We start from the raw sequence: 24,281 nt of genomic DNA on the forward strand, positions 1-24,281 counted from the left end.
TGTCGTACTCAGCCGAAGCAATATCGAATCCAAATAAACCAATGTCGTACTCAGCCGAAGCGATATTGAATCCAAACGAACTAATGTCGTACTCAGACGAAGCTGTATTAAATCCAAATGAATCGAAGTTCATCCCAGACGAAACAGTACCAAACTCAACCGAACAAGTCCCGAATCTGTCCGAATCAATGGCGCATAAAGCGGATGAGATTTCTTCAAACAACTTATACGATCCAGTTGAAGTTGCCTCTTTTTGTGAAGACGAAGATACAAAGTCAACTGAGGACCAAGAAGTAGAAGATGTTTTTATAAAACTTGCTTTAAAAAAGGGAATCAAAGTCGGTAAAATTTCCCCACCAACTAGAAATGACGTGAAAGCAGTCTCTGTGCCTGAATCTTCTCAAAGAGAAAATTTCTTTTCCCAAAAAGACACGGAAGTAGAGAACTTGTTTATTAGACGTGCATTAGAAAAAGGTATCAAAGTTGGAAGACTCTCTCCCACCAACACTGGTTACAACGCAGAACCGGTTCATTTGCCTGAAGTTTCTGTGAAAGAAGAAGAGAAAGACCAAGATATAGAGGAGTTATTTGTTAGGCTCGCGTTAGAGAAGGGTATCAAGGTTGGAAACGTCTCACCAGTAAATGAAACGATTACACAGCATTATGCTAAAGATACGATAACAGGAGAGGAATTCGAAAAGCGGGCATTAAGAAACGGTATTCGACTTGGAGGGTCTCATGTTTCCACGATGGAACATTCGAATGAGAATACTACAAGTTTTCCTCCTGTAAGGGCGATACCTGGACATGTAGCTAATGATACGGATGTTCTGAAAATACTTGCACCAAAACCGAATACGAATATAGCTTTTCTGAATGGTGATTGGTTGAATCCATTGACCACGCCCATGGCACCGAGCCATGACGGCGAAGGTGTTTTTGGTCCAAATGCTGTGCCACCTTTTGCTCGTTACAACGGCACGCAGTTTAACACTCTGGTAAAATTTGATACTGAAAGTCACGAAAGAATGGATTGGACCAATAATGAAGCTGGATATAGAAAGACTACATCATTAAGACAAGATAGTTTCGAAGAGCTTGCCAAAAGAAATGGCATCAGAGTTGGAGAAACCTTGAAAAGAAAAGTTGAGTCGCAGACACAAACTGAGAACTCTTTCAAATCTCAAGATACCCAGACAATTGGTCTTATTAAAGTAGGAAATGCATCAATACAGGTAGATGTAACGAAGGAGGCATTTAAGGCCGAGTATGATGAGTGGATGCAAGAGGAGTTGAGTTTGATAGATCCCAAGGCGTCTTCATTCAGGGAGTTGTTTCTGTTGGAAGAAGAAGCACGTGAAGAGGCTGAGAGAAGGTTAGCTGTGGAAATGGATGAGAATGTTAAAGCCCAGAGGAACACCAAGATACTGATAGACGAGCTAAAGGATCAACTGGCAAACAAAGAAGAAGCAATCGAGGTAAGAAGTCAAAGCATTGTTCCCTTTTCTTCCCCTTTTTGGAGGTCTTAGGGTCGCGATTTTTGTGTTGCTTTCGACAGTTCTTGTTCATGTCTTTTATCATGAACCTTTTCACGCACCAGCCATACTGGTTTAAGGTAATTCCCTTGTTTTGCACTGCGCATATTTTTGCGCATGCAACGAAAAGAATGGAACTAAAAAAGTTAAGGCATTTTTCTTTAGGAAACTAAATAAGAAACATTTTCCAAACCAATTTTCACTTTTTTCTCTTTTTTGCGTAGAGAAATTGCCCCAGTCTCCACTCTAAAAAGTGTCAGTTTTGGACTATTTTGAGATGTTTTTTCAAGATAAATCAAAAACGAGAATGGTGACCCCCATTTTTTTATTTCAGATTTTTGATAAATGCGATGCTCGTCATTATATATCAAAATATGAAGGAAAGATTATTGGATAGATTTTGAAATATTTTGATGGGAATAGTAGACGTGCAATTTTTGGACGTTCGTAGGCGTGCATACCTGCATTGTTCCCTAATAGTTCAAGAATCATAGTTATCCAATGACTTTGATGGATTTAATAGTATAGATTATCTTGTAAACTTCGAGTTATAAGTACGTTTTGTTATATGAAAGTACTTTTAACGGTGAATAAAGGTTCTTGATTGCAGCTTCCGGTTGCTACCGCATTTCACTATAAAACCCATAAATTGACATATTTGGAGAGCATCTAGCGAAAAAACGAGAATGGTGACCCCATCTTTTTATTGCAGTTTTTAAATGTCCATAACATAATTAATGTCCATGCAAAGTTTCAGGACAAAGTTATTGGCAAAATTTCTTTCAAGGGAATTACCTTAAACAATAGATTCTACTACGCGTAGCATCACAATCTTAGTCCTTGAGAATAGATTTATACGGGTTAAACAAAGACTTTTATTGTAATGAGGATAACCATGACCGCCGTAGGATAAAGGTGGTGTACAGCGAGTCCGCGGTGGACTGAGTTGACTTTGAAAGGATCCCCTCTCCCCTCCCCCATACACATGCATAGTGGAGTTACCCAAACGTAAGGACAGTCTTTTAGTTTAGTCTGACATTAGTGATCCCTGTTTTTTTACGCTCATCCTTTGTTCGAATTTTAGTATCTTCTCACTTACTCTCTAAAATGCTCCATGCCAGTGCTGGTTTTTCGAAATGCACCATAACAAATGCCAACCTTTTGATCTAATATCTTTTGCATGAACGGAAAAAATAACATTGGGTTTGAAGAACAAACGGTCGAAATCCTAATAGTCATGTAGTGCATTTTGTATGAGAGTGTAAACCTACGTGAGCTAAAGAGCACACTTTGTACGATATCTTTAATTTCTGGTTTCTGATAAAGGAGAGCAATAAACGGATGGATGGACGGATGGACGGATGGACGGATAAGAAAGTAATAGGTGGATTGTTGGATGAACTAAAGAGTGGTTGGAGGGAGGGGTAAAGGGACGGACGGATGAATGGATGGATAAATGGATGGACGGAGAAAGAAGTAATGGGTGGATGAACTAAAAGGTGGTTGGAGGAGGAGATGAGGGACGGACGGAAGGATGGACAGACGGATGGATGGACATACGCAGATGGATGGATGGATGGATAAATGCATGGAAAAGGAAGGGAATAATGGATGGATGGGTGGATGAACTAAAGAGTGGTTGGAGAGAGGGACGGACGGATGGTTGAATGGATAGATTTTCTTTAGCAAAATAAATTGAAAACTCATTCCTCGTTGCATAGAAATTGAACAAGGAATTAAAGAGCCTAAAGAAACAAAAAGACAGCGAGATAAAGAGACTCACTAAAGAGATCAAGCAAAAAGACGAAGACTTGAAAACTGCAACTAACGAAAATAGCCTGAAGGACGTAGTGATAGAAAACATGAGAGAAATCGCTAAGGACCAGAATGAGATGGTAGAAAAGATGGAAGAGAAATTGAAAGCAATGGAAAAGCAAATGGAAAATGAACGAAAAATATCTGAGAGGTATTTTCTGGCTTTTATGTGACATCATAGACGCCATGTTGGATGACATTAAAAATATACCGAAATTTCTATTGATATTTTATCTAACATGGCGGCTATGTTTTAGTATTTTTAACACGAGTGAATTTAATTTGAGTTTTTTTATATATTTTATTTCTCTCTCTAAGCGGCACATAACGACAAACGTGAATATAACAGCATAAGACGTAAATTGTGACCAATGAGAACGCCGGATTTATTACATTCACTAGTGTAAAAGTACAAATATGAATTAATCCCCTTCCCCTACCCCCAAGAATATCATGAGATACTTCAATTCTCTACTTTCACATCCCCATAATGCCTTGCGTTTTTGGGGGTAACCAATCAAAAAACTGTCCCAAATTGAAAGATTCCTTAATTGAATTTATACTATACCTGCTTTTATCTGTACAATACTAATTATCAGTTTATTCCAAGTTATTTTTGCGTGTACAGATCATCAAGAGTTTTGGTCTTACAGAAAATGTATTGACTTACGAAAAAATGTTTAAAATTTACCTTAAACGTCTTCAAGCTTCTATCTTTTTCTGTTTTTACTTCTTCATTTTATCTTTGGATACCAAACAAGGTATTTTCAACATTGTCTGATCAGCCGCTTCAGCAAAATAAGTGGGTTTTTACCCTCTGGTTACCCCCCAAAGACGCAAAGTATTATGGGGATGTGAAAGTAGATACTATGCTTAATTAACCTTTCGGAGTTGCAGAACGCGTTGTATCATGGGGCTTTTTTAGTGGACCATTTAATACTTACATAAAGGCGTCTTTTTCGCTCGCTGATAGTAAAAAGTTATAGGAAACTTTTATGGTCTTGTAAAATTTCGTGTCGTGATGCATAAAATGTCAACTGACTGATGAAGCGTCCCTCAAAACAGACCCGTAATGCAACGCATTTCTAATAATAATATTTGATTATTATCTATAATAATTATTCTTATTCTTATTCTTATTCTTATTCTTATTCTTATTCTTATTCTTATTCTTATTCTTATTCTTATTCTTATTCTTTTAAAAATTTTTGTTCGTGGGAGTCATGATTTTACTACTTTTTTTTACTACTTTTATTTATTTATTTTTCTTTATTTAACACATTTCTACAACTCCAGAAACGGCTAATAAGAGAGCTGGTTTGCTTTTATTTCAGTCTCTTAAAGATCGAGTCATCTAAAAATATCTCACTTCAAACCAAAGGTGCGGATGAATGGCAAGTTGTTAAAGGCCGTTCTTCTGGAACAAAAGCCACAATGAAGCCTAATTCCTCACGTCAGTACCATCAAATTGATGGTCTTTCAGGATTCGACGACAGAGAGTATCAAAGATACAATAGTCGTCTACCTTCAGACACAACTACTTATATGGAACAGCGAGATCCTAGTGAAGAAATAAAGCCAGGAAAATCCTTGGCCAGCAAGAACGAAGGCTTTCTTTCAACTAGCCAAGATGTCCCGTTACATTTGCGTGGAGCACAAAACAGTGTTACCAGTGATATTGGAGTGTCAACTGCTTACAATCAGCAATCACCGTCTGGTGATTGTGTACCTCGACTTTCAAGAGAATCTAGTCATGCTACTGGTTGCACTTCTGTTCCCTCACTACCTCCCCCTGGGATTCATATGCCCAGACTTCCAAGAGAACTGTCTGCATCTGTTTGTGCCCCCAATACTTCATCTACAAATTCTGTTTGTACTATCAATGGCACATTTAACACTGCAAATGTATTGAATTCAAATGGGCTATACACCTCGTCTGACACACTTACATCCCCTAGTATTATGCAGCAAAATTTACCAAGAGTTCCGTACCCTACCCCTGGTAGTGTAGGCAATACTTCACTCCTCCACCCTGTTGTATCGCATCAAGTATTAGCAGGAGGCCCATACAGCATCCCTACTGTCAGCGATGCCACTATGCCTTCGTCTGTTGTTACCAACCAAGATTTACCAAGAGTTCCGTACCCTACCCCTGGTAGTGTAGGCAATGCCAATCTCCTCCACCCTGCTGTATCGCATCAAGTATTAGCAGGAGGCCCATACAGCATTCCTACTGTCACCGATGCCACTATGCCTTCGTCTGTTGTTACCAACCAAGATTTACCAAGAGTTCCGTACCCTACCCCTGGTAGTGTAGGCAATGCCAATCTCCTCCACCCTGCTGTATCGCATCAAGTATTAGCAGGAGGCCCATACAGCATCCATACAATCAGTGAAGCCACTACACCCATTTCTGTTATTAACCAAGACTTACCAAGAGTTCCTTACCCCTCTCCTGCTAGTAGCTGTGACGCCCCACTACTACCCCCTGGTATCACCGTAGACCCTGCACTAAGACAAGCTCTGCCTGTCGTATCATCAAAGAATAAAACCACGAATAAGTTCTCGTCGTTTGATAAGCTCATGGATGCCTTAAGAGACTCGTTTCCTGACCATTCAAGGTAATAAATTAAGTTCTCTTTCATTGTCAAAAATCTCCCGAAAAAGCCAAAATGGCGGCTATGACGTAACAACACCCCAAGAATCCAGATAAAAGAAACTGAGCTGGAAGCGGTGTTTTAAGGTCGTGAAATATCGTTAATATAAAAACGATGGGAACTCGATAAACTTTCTTGCGTATATTGACCCTAACAACCATATAACTGTTAGATAATTCCCACGGGGAGAGGGTATTTACGATTACCAACTTAAAGTAGAACTCAAGGGGACTTGGGGTGGAGATTCTCCCTTTATTATCATCCCAGCCAACACAAGTATACCTCTCCCTTGGGTCTCGAAAAAGACTTCCACGTTGTCCAATAAATGCACACTGAAAAGGAAGTAAGATGAATTCAAATGAAGAAATAGAAAACGCGCGCGTGCTGTGCGCAGTTACAAAGCACGCAGGGGTTGGCAGAACACGATAGAAGCACGTGGGAGAAGCACGACTTAGCGAGTGGCTTTTCGACACTTCTCGAGGGTTTTGCCACTCCCCGAATGCTTTATGACTTCGCACAGCACAGCAAGCAAGTTTTTTTCTCTTATAAAGTACAAATTACAATAACCGTTTTTTAGTTAGGAATGACGCCACTGAAAGTGCGCGCGCGTGCTGCGTGCTATCATAAAGTATACGGTCCCAACCAATCAGAACGCGAGATTTATAACAGTTATTTTATAATACCTTTTTTTCGTAGGCCGTCATTGATGGTTTACCTCAAGAAAGCCAAGGAGGCGTTTGGCACTAATGGCTTCAAGGGAAAGCAGATATCGGAAATAGTTGACAAAGTTTCCCAGGTTATCGACCAGGAATAGGTAATAATAAAAGCCAGTTAGAAAGACTAAGGACTAGACTAGGGAAAGAAATCTACTGGGACGACCCAGATGATATTTTCAAATTCAACTTGTTAATATTTGTTGCGGGTAATGCTTCCTTGTGACATTTTGTGATGTGTTTCTGGACGAAATTTTTCGCCTTTTCGTTACTGTTTATTATATCTATTTAGGTATATCAGAGGACAACAAATACCTGGTTTGTCAAATATAGATTTAATATTTGTTAATTATCAATTGACACGGTTTTCTTTGTTATTCACAAGGCTTTATTTTTGTTATGACCCTTTCACAAACAATAGACAAATTAAAGTTTGATATTTAGCAAGGGAGGAGCGGGGCTTATGAACTGAACTGAATTGCTCATTTTAAATGCTAGGTCAATGTTTAGATCTTATTAACCGAGCGGGAGGTCTGTACTGGATAATCTTGACCTAGGTCTGTACCCGACCGAGGTCAAGATTATCGCGTACAGACCGACCATAAGCTCGGTTGATAAGAGTTTTATTATATGACCACTTTTCATTGAAAAGGACAAAATGTTTTCGCCGTAAGATTAATATGCGATCGGACCGGTTAATACCAGAGAATCTAGACCAGTCCGCGATGCGATCTATCCAATCAGATTGCTCGATTTGCTAGTGTCCAGGCTCTAAGATTCACGGTCATATAATAAATATAGTTATTAACCGGGTTAATAGAGAGTTTTTGCACGACGTTCTTTCTAGGTACCGCAAACCTCAAACTACAGTTCGATGTCAGGCGTTTTGCGTCAAACTTTCGACATTTAGCAAGGCGTCATTAGGGACGGACCAATAGATAATTGATGGGGGGTTGCGTAAATCCCAAAAAATTATCGAGCAAGCGCTCAAACCTCAAAAAAAAATATCGTACAACCTCTTCTGCTAGAAGAAAAATATCGAACTGTACGCAAAAAAATAACGTGCAAAGGTTGAGTCAAAAAAATAAATATCATGCAACCAAATTTCCTGCAAACCCCCCCCCCCCCCCCATCAATTATCTAATGGTCCATCCCTTACGAAGTTGTTGCTGTAAGAGGCGCCATATTAAATTTCATTCATGCCGATATTTTCTCCATGTTTGCGGGCAGGTTTCTGTATCTGATCCCTAGTGGTTAGTGGTAAGTTGCCCCGCTCGTGCAAGTTTTTTTAAATTTCAAATGACATTTGATAGAAAACTTTCTCAATTGATAAATAAAATACTTAATTACCGAGAACGTCGCAGGCCCGAGGACCTTTGGGATGTATATGGCTTATTGACTCCGTTCTCGGTAATTAAAGCTCTTACAAATGATTGGTGCCCGCACGATGTACCCGATAACCTGCTATGCTATAATATGATTTTCAGTACCCCATATTCATTGTAAATATATTTCCTTTACGGAACGATCGTTTATTACGTGATTTTGGAAGGAGGGTACAACTTTCAAAATAAACTGAAAGTGGGGTACATTTTTGCAGTTTTTAAGCTCTCAAGGAGCTTCCTAAGCAATTATACATATATTTAGGGGATACCCTAAATACTGTTTTCTTTTTACTTCAGAAAACCACGCCCTCCTGCGACACAAACGTTCGATCCCTTATATTTATCTTGTTTTGTTTTTGTCTTTCCAACCATTGACTCGATATATGTAAGTTATTTAAATCGGTTCAATAAAGACGCGTACTTGTGTAGTCTTATAAACTTTTCATTGTTCTGATGATTCAGTGTGCAAACAACACTCTTACGGCATGACAAACCAACGGAAGATTGTACCCAAGCCATACCAGGATGCAACGCATCAGCTATCCTATAGTAATTATATCTTGGTACAAAATCGATGAAAGGAAACATTGTCTGAGTTAAGCCTTAGTGATGTCACTTCTTGATCGTTGTGAAAGCCATTCAAAAGCTACAGAGCTACTTCGTTTATTAAAATTTAGATGCCCAACTGGTCTAGGGGGGGGGGGGGGGTTCCCCCTGGAAAACTATAAATAAATATAGCAGCTGGCAGCTGGCTGAATTACTGTTTTCCTCAAAAAGAGGCCTGACGCATGCCACTTTATGCATTGGAAGTAAGCCGATGTTTTTTTAGAGTGAAGGCATTTTTAAAACCCGTGAAATAAAAAATTCTAGTCAACTTGCAATAGTCAGACAAAAACGAAGGAAGACAATGGAATTAGGGTCTACTAATGTGTATTAGTTTAATATCTATTTTACAGGTTTAATGACTCACTCTAAGAGGCTATTGATAAATAACCTATCTAAATTTTAAAAGAAAGACGCGCAAAGATGGGTGTGAAATAGTCGGTAGTAGACTTGATCCTCCGACCTGTGGAGTTGTTTGTGTTGGCTCTGTGCTTCCATGTTTATTTTTCGGTCTCTTTGAGTTTCCTTCCTCCGAAAATACCTTTAATTTCTAGTTTGTTATGAAAAAATATATGCTCCAAAAAAGCCCAGCCACCTGTTTACTTTGCTAAGTGTGGTTTACCTGTGGATTTCGCGTTGCGCGCGTGCGTATCAAGATTTTCAAAATGGCGGACGAAGGACAAGTGCAAGTGCGATTTTTTACGAAACAAAAACGGTAAGCAACACTCTCTACGAACTATGAAACCTAGAATTAACAATACAGAACAAAGATGACCACATTGATTTGACAATTGTTAATTATATTCGCTATATGAAGGGAGAAGAGGAGCGTGTAAAATTTTGATATTTGCACGTGGTTCCTGTGTTGTTGTCTTTGTCAATCGTTGTTCGTTCTCCGGCTGAAATTTCGTATTATTTGTGTCTATTGGTATGGAAGCAGAAGAGCAAAGTCATATAATTCGGAAAACGATATTAATGATAGTTATTCAATAATTTGGTTTATTCAATTTTTGTTTGAACGGAAAAACTACTATGTTTTATATCGAGGGTAAAGGGTGACCTTATTCTAGGGCTGACTATTTTGCTTTTGGGGTACCGCATTACGAGAAAACAAAAGACTTGCTCCTAGCACTGAGGTCATTGTTTCTCTTATGTAAATGGCACACCTATATACCATTCATTTAAGGAATATAAAACCCATGTGCATGTCTCTGTACTGGGATAGAAACATGCTGGTTGCTGTAGAGCATGAGAGAAGCAAGCTTAGGAAAATGAGTAGTGGCCAAGTGTCTTTCTTGCTTCTCAAGAGCTCTACAGTTAACAGAGTGTTTATATTACATACATGTATGTGTTTGAATGAGCATTTCTCTGTCCTTTATATAAACATGTCACAATACATGTAGCCAGACAATCAGCTTGTGTGATACAGTATATCAAATATTTTATGATGTTTATACAGGTATTCCATACAAGACACTCCATTCTCAATACCAGCAAAAGCCAGCCAAGATGAGCTCAATTCCCTTATTAATGGCTTACTATCACAAATGGAAGATGGTAGGATCTCTTTCTTTTGCCTAGCCTATGACTATAGTATTATAATAAAACTAGTAGTGGCATCTCCCCTCTCCCCCTCCCCCCTCTACCTTCCCACTCCAAACTAACGTCCATGCATTAGGAAATCAATGGTGGTATAGTGCATGGTTGTTTCTGGGTTCAATCTGTGAGTTGGCCATTGATTTTATTTCGAACAACCTAGAGGTTGTTTCCAGGTTTGATCTGTGAGTTAGCTGTGCCCTTAGATCAGCCCAGAGATTGTTTCCGGGTTCAATCTGTGAGTTAGCTGTGGCCTTAGATCAGCCCAGAGATTGTTTCTGGGTTCAATCTGAGTTAGCTGTGCCCTGACTTTGATCAGCCCAGAGGCTGATTTGTGTCTTTAATCAAAAACTTAGCAGTTTTTGTATGAGTGGGAAATGATACTGAACTGTACTGAAGCCGTACCATATCTTGACGTAACCATAACTACATTTTATGATTGGGAGAATCACAAGGAGACAATGGGAAGTCATTTCAATGTTGTGGTATGTAGTACTGTATAGTGCTGTAATCAGTACCTTATGTTTCCCACTCATATGAAAACTGCTCTATTAAGAGAAAGTGCACATGCAAATTAAGGTCTATATTCAGTAATTTTTAGAGAAAAGGGAAAATTAAACTTTGCAGTGATGCTTTTAAAGTTCTTTAGAATCTTCACATAACTTTTTTTTTAATTTTTAGAAAATACAGAAAGTGATGAAGATATGAAAGGAGAACTGCAGTTTGACTTTCTTATTGAAAATGAATTCCTTCAAGAAAATATACAAAAACACATGGAAGCTAAAAAGATATCCACAGTAAGGAATAATATTATTTTTATTACAATGAAACTTCCTGCCTTACTCCTATTGCTAAAAAAAAGGACTAAAGTCCTAAACTTCAGTAATGTTTCAAACGTTTTTATTCACTTGTTATATTCAATACACCCACACAGTCCCAACTAGTAACCACTAGTCATTCTTATTCACTCGTTGTATTCAACACACTCACACAGTCCCAACTAGTAACCACTAGCCATTCTTATTCACTTGTTGTATTCAACACACCAACACAGTCGCAACTAGTAACCACTAGTCATTCTTATTCACTTGTTGTATTCAACACACCCAACACAGTCACAACTAATAACCACTAGTCATTCTTATTCACTTGTTGTATTCAACACCAACACAGTCGCAACTAGTAACCACTAGTCATTCTTATTCACTTGTTGTATTCAACAAACCCAACACAGTCACAACTAATAACCACTAGTCATTCTTATTCACTTGTTGTATTCCACACACCCAACACAGTCGCAACTAGTAACCACTAGTCATTCTTATTCACTTGTATTCAACACACCAACACAGTCCCAAATAGTAACCACTAGTCATTGATGAGATGTTGGTATGGCTATGGTGAAATTCGGAAATTTAAAATGTAGAAGCCATAAGTTATGAAAAATCCCACAAACATTGCTTGTGAAATGAATAAAAAATTGCAAAGACAAAAAAAGTGTAAGACTATAACTACATTTACCTGGGGATTGCGAGATTTCTCTTTTTAGTAAGATCAAAGACTGTAATGAACCTTTGAAAGTCTATGTGTTTGTTTATTTGGGATGGGGGCTAGACATTTTGTGGGGTGTGGGGCAGGGCAGCATAGGGTACACATCTTCACAGCTCTGGCAAACATGGTGTATAGTATCATCCATTAATAATAAGTCTTGGTTTTTTTAAATAGGAAAATGTTGTAGAGATAGAGTACATATTAAAGCTTCAAGCACCAAGACCAGATAATATTCTTGTGCATGATGACTGGATTAGTTCTGTATCAAGCTGCTCTGGGTGGTGAGTATGTGTCTCATTTATATTCCTGTGGCACAAATTTTTGCATGTGCAGACTACAATTCTTATATCTGATGGCAATAGACAATTTTTCCAAGATGCTCCAGTTCTCAATGAATATCACAGTTGCAGACATGAAAACAAGGCATTTTGGGTAGAGATACGAAACCTTTGGAAACTATAGAGATATAAACCATTTCTAATATTTTGCTATACAAACCAAATACATGTGTAAAATTTGAAAAATGTTAATTTCTAAAAAAATCTTAAATTTGTTTGTATTTTGTTACAACAGTATACTTACAGGAAGTTATGATAACAATGTAAATATTTGGAATTATCAAGGTAAGTGCAAAGAAGTTACAATGTAACAATGACAATAAAACAAATTAGACACATTTCAGACCATGTGTCATTCCCTACAGTATCATTTCTTTGTTTAACATTTGCACATGAGATGACATGTGAATATAGATACAACTTAGATGAAGAATATTATTCTCAATGGAATCCTAGTTAATGGTTCCCTGCTAGCAGAGCCTATTTTCTTTTTGTTTTGGTTGAGAGAGAAAAATAGACTCTGCCGATGTAGGATGTTATTTCTGTCGCGCATGTGTGGCGTAACTTAGAAACGCTGTCATGATTTTGACAGCCGCTCTCATCAAACAATGTTTGGCGCCACAGTGTCTTTCATTTGCTCATGCGCACTACATGTAATCGGTTAAAAACCGGTTTTAAAACTGGTTTTGTTCGTCCACAATCATGGACGGCGGTGTATCAAAGGAAACACTCTACATCGGCAGAGTCTCCTTCCTTTTCACCTGAAAGAAGGGAGAGAAAGAGAAGAGAGACTCTGCTAGCAGGGAAAGTTAATGGTGCAGAATGGTTGGGAAACCTACTGTTCTAGGTTTTTGTTCAACTTAATATATCCATCGTTATATGACGTTGACGGTGCACAGAGAAGGAAAAGTTGCTCCATTTGTTTACAGTATTAGGGAATATAGAAGTTCTTTTCCCAAAAAAATCATTCTTAAATAGTTATTATTTGTTAATTAATCCTATATGATTAATATTAATTTTTATTGAAAAAAAAGATCACCTTTTTCCATGCTTTTTTATTTATCATCTAATAACTTAACTGTATCTACACAAAAATATTTATTCACATAGTTTGTGTTCATCAAATGAAAGTTTTCACCTTCAAAATGTTCATACATGAAAATAATGAGAAAATGAGTATTTTTTTGTTTACTTGCTTTGGTTCATTGTGCACGGTCAGAACCACGTGATGGTATGGTTCAACCTCAAATGCAAAACAATAGCTTTATTCTATGAAATTTCCAAACCATTCCTCTCCATTAACTATGATAGAATGACACATGGTCTTCTATGGGTAAACATTATACCATTAATCTAATTAGGTCTATTGCTGGGTTCTGATCAGTTGATAATAGTCTTTTGATTTTCATTATCTGTTCCAAATGTTGGTCAAACACTGACTATAGTACCATGTTCTATCAGAAGGGCCAACTGAGGGGGCCCCTACTTTTTTCCTTATCTCATACAACAACAACAACAACAACAATAATTTATTTGGCACTGTATACTAAAGGTGAATAGGTGTTTTTCCACATAATCAAAAAATTATGAAATATATTATTTCAATTTCTGACGTGTAGAGTGTAAACAATATATCCGTGAAACTTTAGTAATACTAAATAGCACAATTTCATGCAAATTCCATTGTTTTCTATATGTATGTTATTTTGGATAGGTGATTGTCTAAGCACATATGTTGGACATTCTGGACCAATCAAAGCAGTAAAATGGATATCAAAAGGTAAATAACCTACTGCTTTGAGTTAATTCAATGGTAGTTATCTTGCTTTGTCAACCAATAGACCCCTTGCATGTGATGTCAAAGCAGCTCGATCTGGGGGACAAAACAAAAGAATTCCATTCTCCTGAGAATTGGAACCTATTGTTTTGTCCCCCAGATTGAACTGCATTCTGACGTGGATCTATATGGCAGCCATGGACAGAATTGAAATATAACTTTTCTTCTAGACTGACTGTCCTCTCAACATATGGATTCTCTCTTACATGTGGAAATGCCCTTATGTTTCCATGTGAACATGAGACTTTAGTTAGTCCAGAACACTAGTTTATTCAATTGATCTCATTATTTTGATTTGGTGTATATATCTTAACTAATTATTTTTAATTCTTTTCCTTGACCACTGTTTTTATAGAGTATTCAAGTGATGACATCACAAAATACAATTTTCACCATTTACACACCAAATTTAATGAGAATCGCACAATGATATTATCAGTTGAGATATAGTCATTTGAATATATAATTACTCCATACAAATCACTGTATTTTCAGCTTAGTTCAAAACGTTTGGAACCCAGCCAAAAATGCAGTGATTTGTATGGAGTAATTATATATTCAAATGGTCATATCTCAGCTGATATTTGACCAATTCTCATCAAAATTGGTATGCAAACGTCTTTTCTGAATGTCTATAGAAATTAGGGATAGTAAACAATTAAAGCCAAAATTTATTTTTTCGTGAAGTCACACTTGAGTACTCTATTGCTATTAAAAAACCTCCCCAGAGTTGAAAAGCATCAATCAAAACATAGCAATGAAAACAGTGATTAAAGGTGAATGATAAAGAGCCAACCTTTTGCTTCTGTTTCAGATGATAAAGGAGGTGTTATACTAAGTTCGTCACAAGATCAGTCTATAAGAATCTCACAGGTAAGAAAAGAATAGTACACAAGAACTGATGACCATCAAATAAATTATATTCCCTTCATCTTGATTTTTTATACAGTCAATTCAACAAATGTTGTCGTCGACCAGCTGAAGCCTACGCGACTGGACCGAAAGGAACTCTGGGTAGCAATCATTGAAGCTGAGTTGACTCCATAATTTTATCTGACTAGTTATGCCTGGTTTACAGCACGAACCTTTGTAGGCGAGCGGAAAGTGTTGAAGGAGACTTTTTTTTAATGCCTTCATATTTTCGAAACTGTGAACTAAATCATAACTACTTTGTTTTTTCCCTAAACCCAAAGACATGCATTTGATGGATTGTTTCTGGCCATTATTATCTTATTACTAGCGGGAACAATGAATTCAGAACGAATATTTAACCGCTTCAGTGATTTTTACCCATATTCCTTTCGGTCCAGTCGCGTAGGCTTGAGCCGGTCGACGACAACGTTTTTTGAATTGACTGTATTAGCTAAACTCATCACAAGTAGATGAGCTTTGACATAGGTGCTTGGTAGTCGAGAGGTGCCTAGCTAGCTTGGTACTCTGCAGTAACCATAGCAATCCTGTCACATCCCACCTTACACCGTCACATTGACAAGTCTGTGAAATACTTACTCATACTTACCTAAGTGAATAGAGGGTGGGAAATCCAAATAGTATTGTGTAAAAGTATTAACTCGTAAACAAGCTTACAAAAATGAATATCATGTTAGTCCTCCTGTGAACCTTGTATCAAGTACTAAATATTTCCCAAATGATGCACTTCTGTGATCATGAGAATGGCACATAATATGTAGCTCACAACTCCACTGGCAAGGCATCAGGAAGCCAGTGGGGTAGGGTAGGGCTAATAGTGACCCTAAACACCAAGTACTGCAAAGGCCACTTAGCTTTTAGACTGTGAATTGTCCCTCTATTTTCCTGTGGGACAACTTCCAAGCCCTCAACCTGGTCCACAGGGTCCTCTCAGCCCACTCAATATGGTCGTTGCGAAGACCCTGGTGTTGACTGGACTATTGCAAACAGTGATTGGTTTGTTTAGATGACCTTTTCACCATGATATTTGGTTTTTATTTTTTACATCCATTCGGAATATGTACTAGCAGCTAAGATTCCAGCCAACACCAGAGTCTTTTCCTGGACAACAGTCAGCCTAGAGAACCCTGGGGAGGAGGTTGCCAAGTCCCCTTCTCTGGGATATTAGACTCATAACCAATCCTTCCTGGCCAAACTAGCTAAAACACACCAGCAACTTGGCTGGACAGATAGTGACCAACGAAAATAGGGACTGTTTGCAGTCTACTTAGTTTTAGTTTAACTTTGCCTATATTTGATTTAACCACATTTTTTATTGTATTACAGTGGTCATCAAGCACCAATGAAGTACACAATGTACACATCTGTAAAGGACATTCACAGAGTGTAGACAGTATATCAGTTGATGCTTCATGTACAACAGTATGTACCAGAACTATCTTATCTTTGATGATAGTATTGATGACTCTTAAAACCCCAGCATTTATGGGCTAAGCCTCACTTCAGAGGTTGGTGAACAACGGCAGAAATTAGATTTACAAAATGCAACACCTGGATTCGACGCTAAGTCCACATACAATAGCCATGATCTGCTACTGAATCTCTATTTTAACTGTTTTTAATCTATAAGTATGATGAAGGGGATTGTTTTAATCTCTTTTATGTACTCTAGTTCTGTAGCGGTTCATGGGATAAAACAATCAAGCTGTGGTCAGCAGGTTAGTTGTAACTTAGAAGCAAATGAGACATTATTACTCCTACAGTAACTGTCATCATTATCACTGTCCATACCACCACCACTGTCATCATCATCATCATCACTGTCCAGACCACCACCACTGTCATCATCCTCATCACTGTCCAGACCACCACCTCTGTCATCATCCTCATCACTGTCCAGACCACCACCACTGTCAACATCATCATCATCACTGTCCAGACCACCACCACTGTCATCATTAACATCACTGTCCATACCACCACCACTGTCAACATCATCCTCATCACTGTCCAGACCACCACCACTGTCATCATCATCATCATCACTGTCCATACCACAACCACTGTCATCATCATCACTGTTCAAACCACCACCACTGTCATCATCATCATCACTGTTCACACCACCACCACTGTCATCATGATCATCACTGTCCACACCACCACCACTGTCATTATCAACATCATTATGTTTCTTCTATATGATCAGCGGTGATGATAATAAATCTAGAAATTTGTGTTAAGTTCTAGACCCTGAAGCATCAGATGAACCAGATGAAGAAGATGGCAGTTCAAAGAAGAGACAAAAGAAAAATACAACTAACAAGAAAGCCACCACGAGGGTAAGAATGCTGTGAATAGACCCCTTGCATGTGACATCAAAGAAGCTCAATTTGGAGGACAAAACGAAAGAATTTAAATCTCCTGAGAATTGGAAACCTATGTATGTCCTCCAAATTCTGCTGCATTCTGCATTCTGCTGCAAGGGGTTTACACTTCAATCCCCTATTATCCAAGTGTCATCTAGGAGAAGAGCAGTCCAGCAGCTAGGCAGTGATTTATTTTCTGTGGGTGATCCTACCTTTTTTCTTCACTTGTGAGTCTACTTTATTTTGCTTTTCTGTGTGCTAATTTTTATAGCATTTGTGCTTGCCCTAATTTACTTAGCTGCTCACATACTTTTTTCTTAATATAGTTAGTTTTCCTTATCCAGTTTTTTATGCTTATTTTTATGGATATTTAGACCCTGTCCACACTAATGCATTTTCGAAAGGCTCCATTTTTGTCTTGCCGAAAATGCATCGATTGCTTTGCGTCCACACTATCGTTTTCGACTGCCTAGACTAAAATGCTCGAAAGTGCATACATGTCTCTTTGTGATGTAATGCATCAATCTGTGCATGCCCAGCCGATGTTGATGTTTATAATTATTTAGTATAAACCTACTAATAGTCTGTCGGTTAGTACTTCATTTAAGACTACATGAAATGGCACTATTGGATTATTAATTATTTATTATTGATGATAACATCCTAAAACCCTAATCCAAACCCTAACCTTAACCATAACCAAATCCCCCCAAAAAACCTAACCTTAAACTTCATTACTATAGAATAGTGCCATTTCATGTAGTCTTACATGAAGTAATAAGGTGTCTATCACTAATCCTGCACTCTGATTGGCTGAGCTACAGTACTAGTGGTCTTTTAGTGATAGACCACTATTAGCAAAATGTAGCAGTTTAGAAAACTAAAACAACATAAGAAATAATTTATTTCAACCTTGGTTTTTATTTGACCTGTTAGTAGATTTATACTAAAACATAAGAACTCTTGCCCTCATGGTCTATGAGTCAATAGCTCATTCAGCCTCATGGGCTAATGACTTGTAGGTCTGAAGGTCTAATTGTTAAATATACATTGCTTTTTGTTCAGAGCATGTATTTCTAACTGTTTTATTGCTCTGTCCATAGGTGATTGAGCTCTGTAAGGGTGTCTTGTGTTCTATTGTTGTATCACCTTGGGATTGATGTTGGATCAGTTCCTAAATGCTTGTTTAAAAATGAAATTAAGGCCTTTTAAACTCAATGCAAAAGCGTGTTGTTTTTCCCCCAACAGACACCCCTTATGACCCTCTCTGGCCACACCCAAGCTGTATCCTCTGTTGTATGGATGGACAAGATAACTATCTGTAGTGCAGGATGGGATCATTGTATACGAGTCTGGGATGTAGTTGCTGGCATCAACAAGCAGACTTTGGTATGATTTATAAACAAGTTCTTGTCCAACGATTGCATGTCTAACGTCTTGTGTAGAAGTGCAACAACTTTTGGTTTTTTAATATCTTTCAACTTACTTTGTTTATCTGTCCATCCATCTCACTACATACCTGTTTCTAATCCTAGACTGGTTCCAAGGTATTCTGTAGTATTGCATATTCACCATTATCAAACTGTCTAGCATCAGGAAGTGCAGATAAATTCATAAGGCTTTGGGATCCAAGAATAAAAGGTAAGATCAAGTTCTTTCACAGATATAACCCAGGATAAAACAATCTAAAAGGTCAAATAGTCCCTTTTACAGTTCCTGGCATCACCTTGAAAGGTAGCCGTGCCTTTGCATTGAAGCAAGATGAACAGTGAGCTTGCAACGATAGAGAAGTGAATAATAATTGTCAAATGTGTTAAAAAAGGTCTCTATCGTTGCAAGCTCGTCATTCTTCTTGCTTCGATGCAAAAGCATGGCTACCTTTCAAGATGGAACAGGGAACTGTGAAAGGCACTATTGGCATCTAGCATGCTAGACTTTGTTAAAGGAGGAAAATGGAAGAGAAGAAATGAGAGAAAAGCCCATTTATCATGAAAGAGATAACTAGCTAAAAGTTAGTGTGAGCTGCATCAGTGTTTCTAATGAAATAGTAATGATAAAAAGGTAAATTAGACACTGTGAAAAGATGAAAAAACAGTGTATAATTTACCTTTTTATCATTACTGTTTCATTAATCATGGAAGTTGAGTCCAGAAATCAATCAGTGGTGAGATTACCAGGACTTTCTTGCTTCCAAGTTGACTGCTGGTTACTTTTTCTTTTCTATCAAAACAATATCATTCATCTATCAGATTACAGCCAGCTGCTTTAGACTTATGATCACCTACTCCAAAACATTCTGAAAGCCCTGGATGACCACCCTTGATTCCAATGTTACGCTCAAGACTTCTTGCCAGTTGATACTTTATTTATATTTGTGTCCACAGATGGACAGGTTGTAAAAGGCAGCCTGACCTCACATCAAGGTTGGGTGTCGTCATTAGTATGGTCTCCCACTAATGAGTTTGAACTTGCATCAGGATCCTATGATACTACTGTTAGGTTATGGGACACTAGAAGGTAAGCCATTGCCGAGCCCAGTAATATGTTTCCATGTTTTCATTACCCTGAAATCCCAGCAGGGCTCGAAATATGAATTTTTATTAGCCTGCCATAATAAAGAAGCATCGTAAAAGGAGGTCATTCCAGTAAATGTTGCATGCCATTTTATTATTCATTTGGCAGCACATCGTTATTTTTGCCTGGCAAGACTGAAATTTGGCCTGTCATTTGGCCATTGGCAGGCCGGTATTTTGAGCCCTGCTTAGACACTCCTCTGAAGCTGCTAAAAGAAATTAGAGCATAACAGGCAACACAGAGAGGGAGAGCTGGGGGACTTTAGCCTTTCCTTTCTTTTTGCTGGAGAGGGATTATATTTGGCCCATGAAATGAAGCTGTAGGGTTAGTGACTAATGGTCAAAGCAAAACAAAACAAAACAAAGGAATTTCTGTCTACTTGAGTTCAAACCATATATCCATCAAAATGGCACAAAAACTAAATAGCAGGCAGTCCTTATACCCCACTTTACACCATGACTGAACACCAAGATAAAGTCATGTGCTCGTAATATTTACCTATTATGCATGGTCTTATTTGATATCCAAGCCCATCCCACATGGCTTACTGCCTCATCTATCTAGCAATAAATACATCAATTACTTTTGTTTTCAATTGTTTCATTGGTGCTATTTTGTATGTATTAGTTAGTACTATTTCATGGATGTATGTATTGCACTCTACTATGTATTATACCAACATGTACTTTTTTCACTAGCCAAATAAAAGCCCTCTTTATTCCATAACACTTTCCAGTTTAAACCCCCAACTTCTCGTTTTCTACGTACTAGTTTTCTGTTTTTCATATTTAGGCCCCTTCCCCTATAACTGTGAGGTCTTCGCTTGAAGCAGAAAAAAGCCTTCATTATGATATAGAATTCTGCAAATTCTTGTAAAGAGTTAAAATTATACATTTTTGCCGACAGTCCTTATACCCCACTTTACACCATGACTGAACACCAGGATAAAGTCATGTGTATTGACTGGAGTAAGTCTAAGGTAAGCCACTGTTGCTTGATGTTGTGTAGAGTAATCTTTTGAGGGAGTGGGTGGTTGGTTAGAAAGAGAAATCATGGTCAAAAAAATAGGTCAAAGCACTGATAAATCAGCTGCCATGTGGAAAGCGTAGGAAGCACATAAGGTGTGCTCTGCCTATACCACTGTAGTCATAGGTTCTCTCCTCAGACCTGCCATTTTGTGCAAGTAGAGTTGTTTGTTAGATCTTTGGGGTGGGGGGGGGGGGGGGTGGGTGGAATACTAAGGGCCTTCTGGTAGGGTTTGCATTTCCTTGCTTTAGTTTTGTGGCTGCTTTTTTAAATATAACTTTTGCACTCTGAGTTGGACTGAACAGGTCTAGGATCCAATCATTACTAGGCAACTGATAGATTGAATTAGAATTTTGTGGTTGATTTTTGTGGAGGGAGGAAAACCGGAGAACCTGGAAATAACCCTTGAAGCACTAGAGAGAACCAACAAACAACTCTACTCACATATGACACCAAGCCTGGCAGGGCTCAAACCTGCATTGCATTCTTGGTGAAAGGCGAGCAAACTCACCACTACACCAACTGTGCTTTGCAATTTGCAAATTGCTTATCATTGACAATGAGTTTTAAATCTTTGCAGAATGTACTGAGCGGTGGAGCAGACAACCAGTTGATTATCTATGATGTATCTGCTAAAAGTTGTAAAGCACCAGCACAGAGTGAAGGGGATTCTCAATGACCTACATGACGGGTCTCTTGGTTTGTTAGATCAAGATGACCTCTTCTAGATTTACTATTTTAATAATTTTATTTTCCTCTTCCAAAAAAGCAACAGTAACTGAAATTGGATATTCTGGTTAAGTAGCTCAGCACAAAACAATCTGAGTTGCGGCTCTGGGGAAACAAAAGAATAATCATGATTACGCTATTGTTCCCCTGGAGCCTTGAATCAGATTGTTTTGGGCTTGATCACTCAGCCAGAATATCAAAAGTTGGCTATTGGTTCTTGTCATTCACACAGATTCTTTTTGAATACACGTCAGTATGTCTTTAACATTTGTGGATTGCAAAGGCTATATCCTTGAAACAGCACTAAAATTATTTTACTTGGCCAGTGAAACAAGGTTTGATTATTAGTGACTACAAAAACTACGTCAAAATAAAACAAGAAAGAGAAAGCACACAAAAAAAACCAATGAAGTTAGTCTCTGGTACTATTTATTCTACAATGTAGGAAATACAGCCAATCAGAATGCAGGAAAGCCATCGTATATTCATTGGCATTACACTCTTCCTTCCCATCATGCATCGCACAATGAATGTACAAATGTACTATCTGACAATATGAAACGTGTTATAAGCCTTCATTACTTTCTGTCAGTGCAACAATAATTTATGAACATTCCACGAGTGGTATCACTAGATACATCTGACATACTTACGATGTACCATTTATATGTCGACTTCTATGTTCTATGTTTTTGTACTAGACAATGATTTTACAATAGACCCTAACCCTATACCTGAAGCATGATGACGTTTTATACCTACACTTCCAGAATCCTTTTCAGTAGCTTTTTTTTATGCTAATATTCACAATTGTTTTGGTATTCTCAAAATAGTTTTAACATTTGAATAAGAAAAGAGATTTTGATTGTGGTACAAATAGACTTTGTATTTATACATCCGGGCCTGGTTGTACAAAGGAAAATCTTAGAATTCTTATCCAGTGGATAAATTTATTGGATATCAGCAGTGACTTATCCACTGCATAAGGATTTATCTGCTGGATAATGCTATCCATCCTTCGTACAACAGCACCCAGAGAAGAATTATGTCATTTACCAAAACACATTTTGGTTCTTTATTCAATGATTTTGCAATTGGGTGTAACCCAGATCATTCTCCTTTGGGTCTAACACTCTATTGTAAGTATTTGCATTCTACGAAATATATTTAGATCAGTACCAGTAACTAATAAAATAAAAACTTATGATTTTATTAGCTGTAAGATTATTATATTGTAGTTATATAATCATGGGCTTCTTTGATTTAGAGATTGAGGGGAGAGGAGTCCGAAGATGTTTGTTGCAACATGATTAATCCCACCCGCCCCTAGAGGTACTATATTTCTTTATGTCTATATGATCTCCCTTATTAGTGGTTGCTAATGAGTGATTGATTCCTGTCAATATTTACCTGATCCTCCAGTAGTCTAAAAAACATGTGACCCCCCCCCCCCTCCCCTTCCTCTCAAAAAAAACCTATAACCCCATGCAATAAAATATGACTTGTAAAAGCAAATGCCTTTTACTTAAAAAGTGCTGCGTAGTATTTGTTACTCAGATATGGTGTGCGCTGTATCCGAGCCTCTGCAATCTTCATAACTCAATAACCACCATCATAGAAGTGGAATAAGAGCAGAGTGGAAAGAGAGGAAGAGTTGGAAGAAAAATGGGAGTGAATATTTAGAGAGAAAAAGAAAGGAAGTGGGATTTTGAGGAAGGAAGAGGTTTTGCACCATCACGTGCCCACGCCCATAATACAGCTTCAGCTGCCTGTGGTTGGATGGCAGAATAATAAAATCCCATTGCTCTCGGGAATTGAATTCTTTCTCACGTAAACTGATTGTATTGTTCCTGCCATCTAACATTTCTGCTATCACATGATGGTACAAAACCTCTGGCAGATTTTTTTGTAACGCAATGTAAGAAATGTAAGAGTATGATGAACATATAGTCTCCTACGCAGCCGCTATTAGTGTCGTCACGCCACGCTCACTCTCCCAAGTAGCAGCGGGAGTGAGGGTTGCGTGACGACACTAATAGCGGCTGCGTAGGAGAATAGTGAAAGTAAAGCTTATGCGTTATTGACGCATGTGCAAGGGATAATCATGAGGTTCCACGTCAGTCCCACACGTGTAAGATTCTTGAGTAGAGTCTAGTATGGACTCATTTCGTATGAACAAAATAATTGAATATTGGCGGATGTTCTATAGATTTTATGGATATCGTGAGAGGTATTGATATAATGGACATTCCCGAGACATGAGTTTTTGTGCCAGAGAATTTGGGAATGTTATACCCAAAGTATTTATTTCTTACTGTGGCATGCGAAAGAAGGTCTTCTGGGTAAGAGATTGAGGTCTTGAATAAAGGACTGAATATACTAAAAAATTTATTATGCAAGGCAACGTTTTCCAGTCCGGACCTAATTTAGGACGATAAATAGCTTATTTATATTTTGCCAATAACTTAATTATTGTTGGGGAATTGAATTGTCATTTATTGAATTACGCATGTGCAGTTTCAATTTCACTATAAGTAATTTCACGTATCACTATGCATCCCACATTGCAAAACGTAAATGAGTTGACCCTTACCCCGATTCTATATTCTCAAGGGAATTAAAT

General features: G+C 38.0%; 2 protein-coding genes across 3 annotated transcripts; both read left to right on the forward strand.

Annotated features, from left to right (window-relative positions):
• The first annotated feature begins 13 nt into the window (after nucleotides 1–13).
• On the forward strand, nucleotides 14–7,813 carry LOC116302945 (uncharacterized). The gene is made up of 4 exons (XM_089027697.1): nucleotides 14–1,478; nucleotides 3,257–3,501; nucleotides 4,685–5,971; nucleotides 6,704–7,813. The coding sequence occupies exons 1-4, from the start codon at nucleotides 42–44 to the stop codon at nucleotides 6,819–6,821; spliced, it is 3,087 nt and encodes a 1,028-aa protein (XP_088883823.1). The 5' UTR covers nucleotides 14–41; the 3' UTR covers nucleotides 6,822–7,813.
• Nucleotides 7,814–9,366: 1,553 nt separating this feature from the next.
• On the forward strand, nucleotides 9,367–22,870 carry LOC116302966 (ribosome biogenesis protein WDR12 homolog). Of its 2 annotated transcripts, XM_031712400.2 has the most exons (15): nucleotides 9,367–9,423; nucleotides 10,168–10,265; nucleotides 10,986–11,101; nucleotides 12,030–12,136; nucleotides 12,429–12,478; nucleotides 13,908–13,973; nucleotides 14,845–14,903; nucleotides 16,287–16,382; nucleotides 16,633–16,678; nucleotides 17,205–17,302; nucleotides 18,578–18,718; nucleotides 18,865–18,970; nucleotides 19,714–19,846; nucleotides 20,810–20,882; nucleotides 21,510–22,870. In XM_031712400.2, the coding sequence occupies exons 1-15, from the start codon at nucleotides 9,374–9,376 to the stop codon at nucleotides 21,606–21,608; spliced, it is 1,338 nt and encodes a 445-aa protein (XP_031568260.1). In that variant the 5' UTR covers nucleotides 9,367–9,373; the 3' UTR covers nucleotides 21,609–22,870. The 2 variants fall into 2 exon arrangements, with proteins under 2 accessions (XP_031568260.1, XP_031568261.1); XM_031712401.2 differs by lacking the exons at nucleotides 20,810–20,882; nucleotides 21,510–22,870 and adding an exon at nucleotides 20,337–20,409.
• The last annotated feature ends 1,411 nt before the right edge of the window (nucleotides 22,871–24,281 follow it).

The sequence above is a fragment of the Actinia tenebrosa genome, unplaced genomic scaffold (assembly GCF_029948245.1).
Source record: "Actinia tenebrosa isolate PJP-AT-01 unplaced genomic scaffold, QUT_ActTen_1.0 PGA_scaffold11__36_contigs__length_13525064, whole genome shotgun sequence".
NCBI classification, from domain to species: Eukaryota; Metazoa; Cnidaria; class Anthozoa; order Actiniaria; family Actiniidae; genus Actinia; species Actinia tenebrosa.

Excerpts from the sequence above, each read along its gene's own strand:
- LOC116302945 (XM_089027697.1), top strand. The coding sequence starts at position 42 with ATGTCGTACTCAGCCGAAGCGATATTGAATCCAAACGAACTAATGTCG. Across the intron at positions 1,479-3,256 it reads ACAAAGAAGAAGCAATCGAG|AAATTGAACAAGGAATTAAA; the intron begins GTAAGAAGTCAA and ends CTCGTTGCATAG. Across the intron at positions 3,502-4,684 it reads GAACGAAAAATATCTGAGAG|TCTCTTAAAGATCGAGTCAT; the intron begins GTATTTTCTGGC and ends CTTTTATTTCAG.
- LOC116302966 (XM_031712400.2), top strand. The coding sequence starts at position 9,374 with ATGGCGGACGAAGGACAAGTGCAAGTGCGATTTTTTACGAAACAAAAA. Across the intron at positions 12,479-13,907 it reads AAATATTTGGAATTATCAAG|GTGATTGTCTAAGCACATAT; the intron begins GTAAGTGCAAAG and ends TATTTTGGATAG. Across the intron at positions 18,971-19,713 it reads TTGGGATCCAAGAATAAAAG|ATGGACAGGTTGTAAAAGGC; the intron begins GTAAGATCAAGT and ends TTGTGTCCACAG.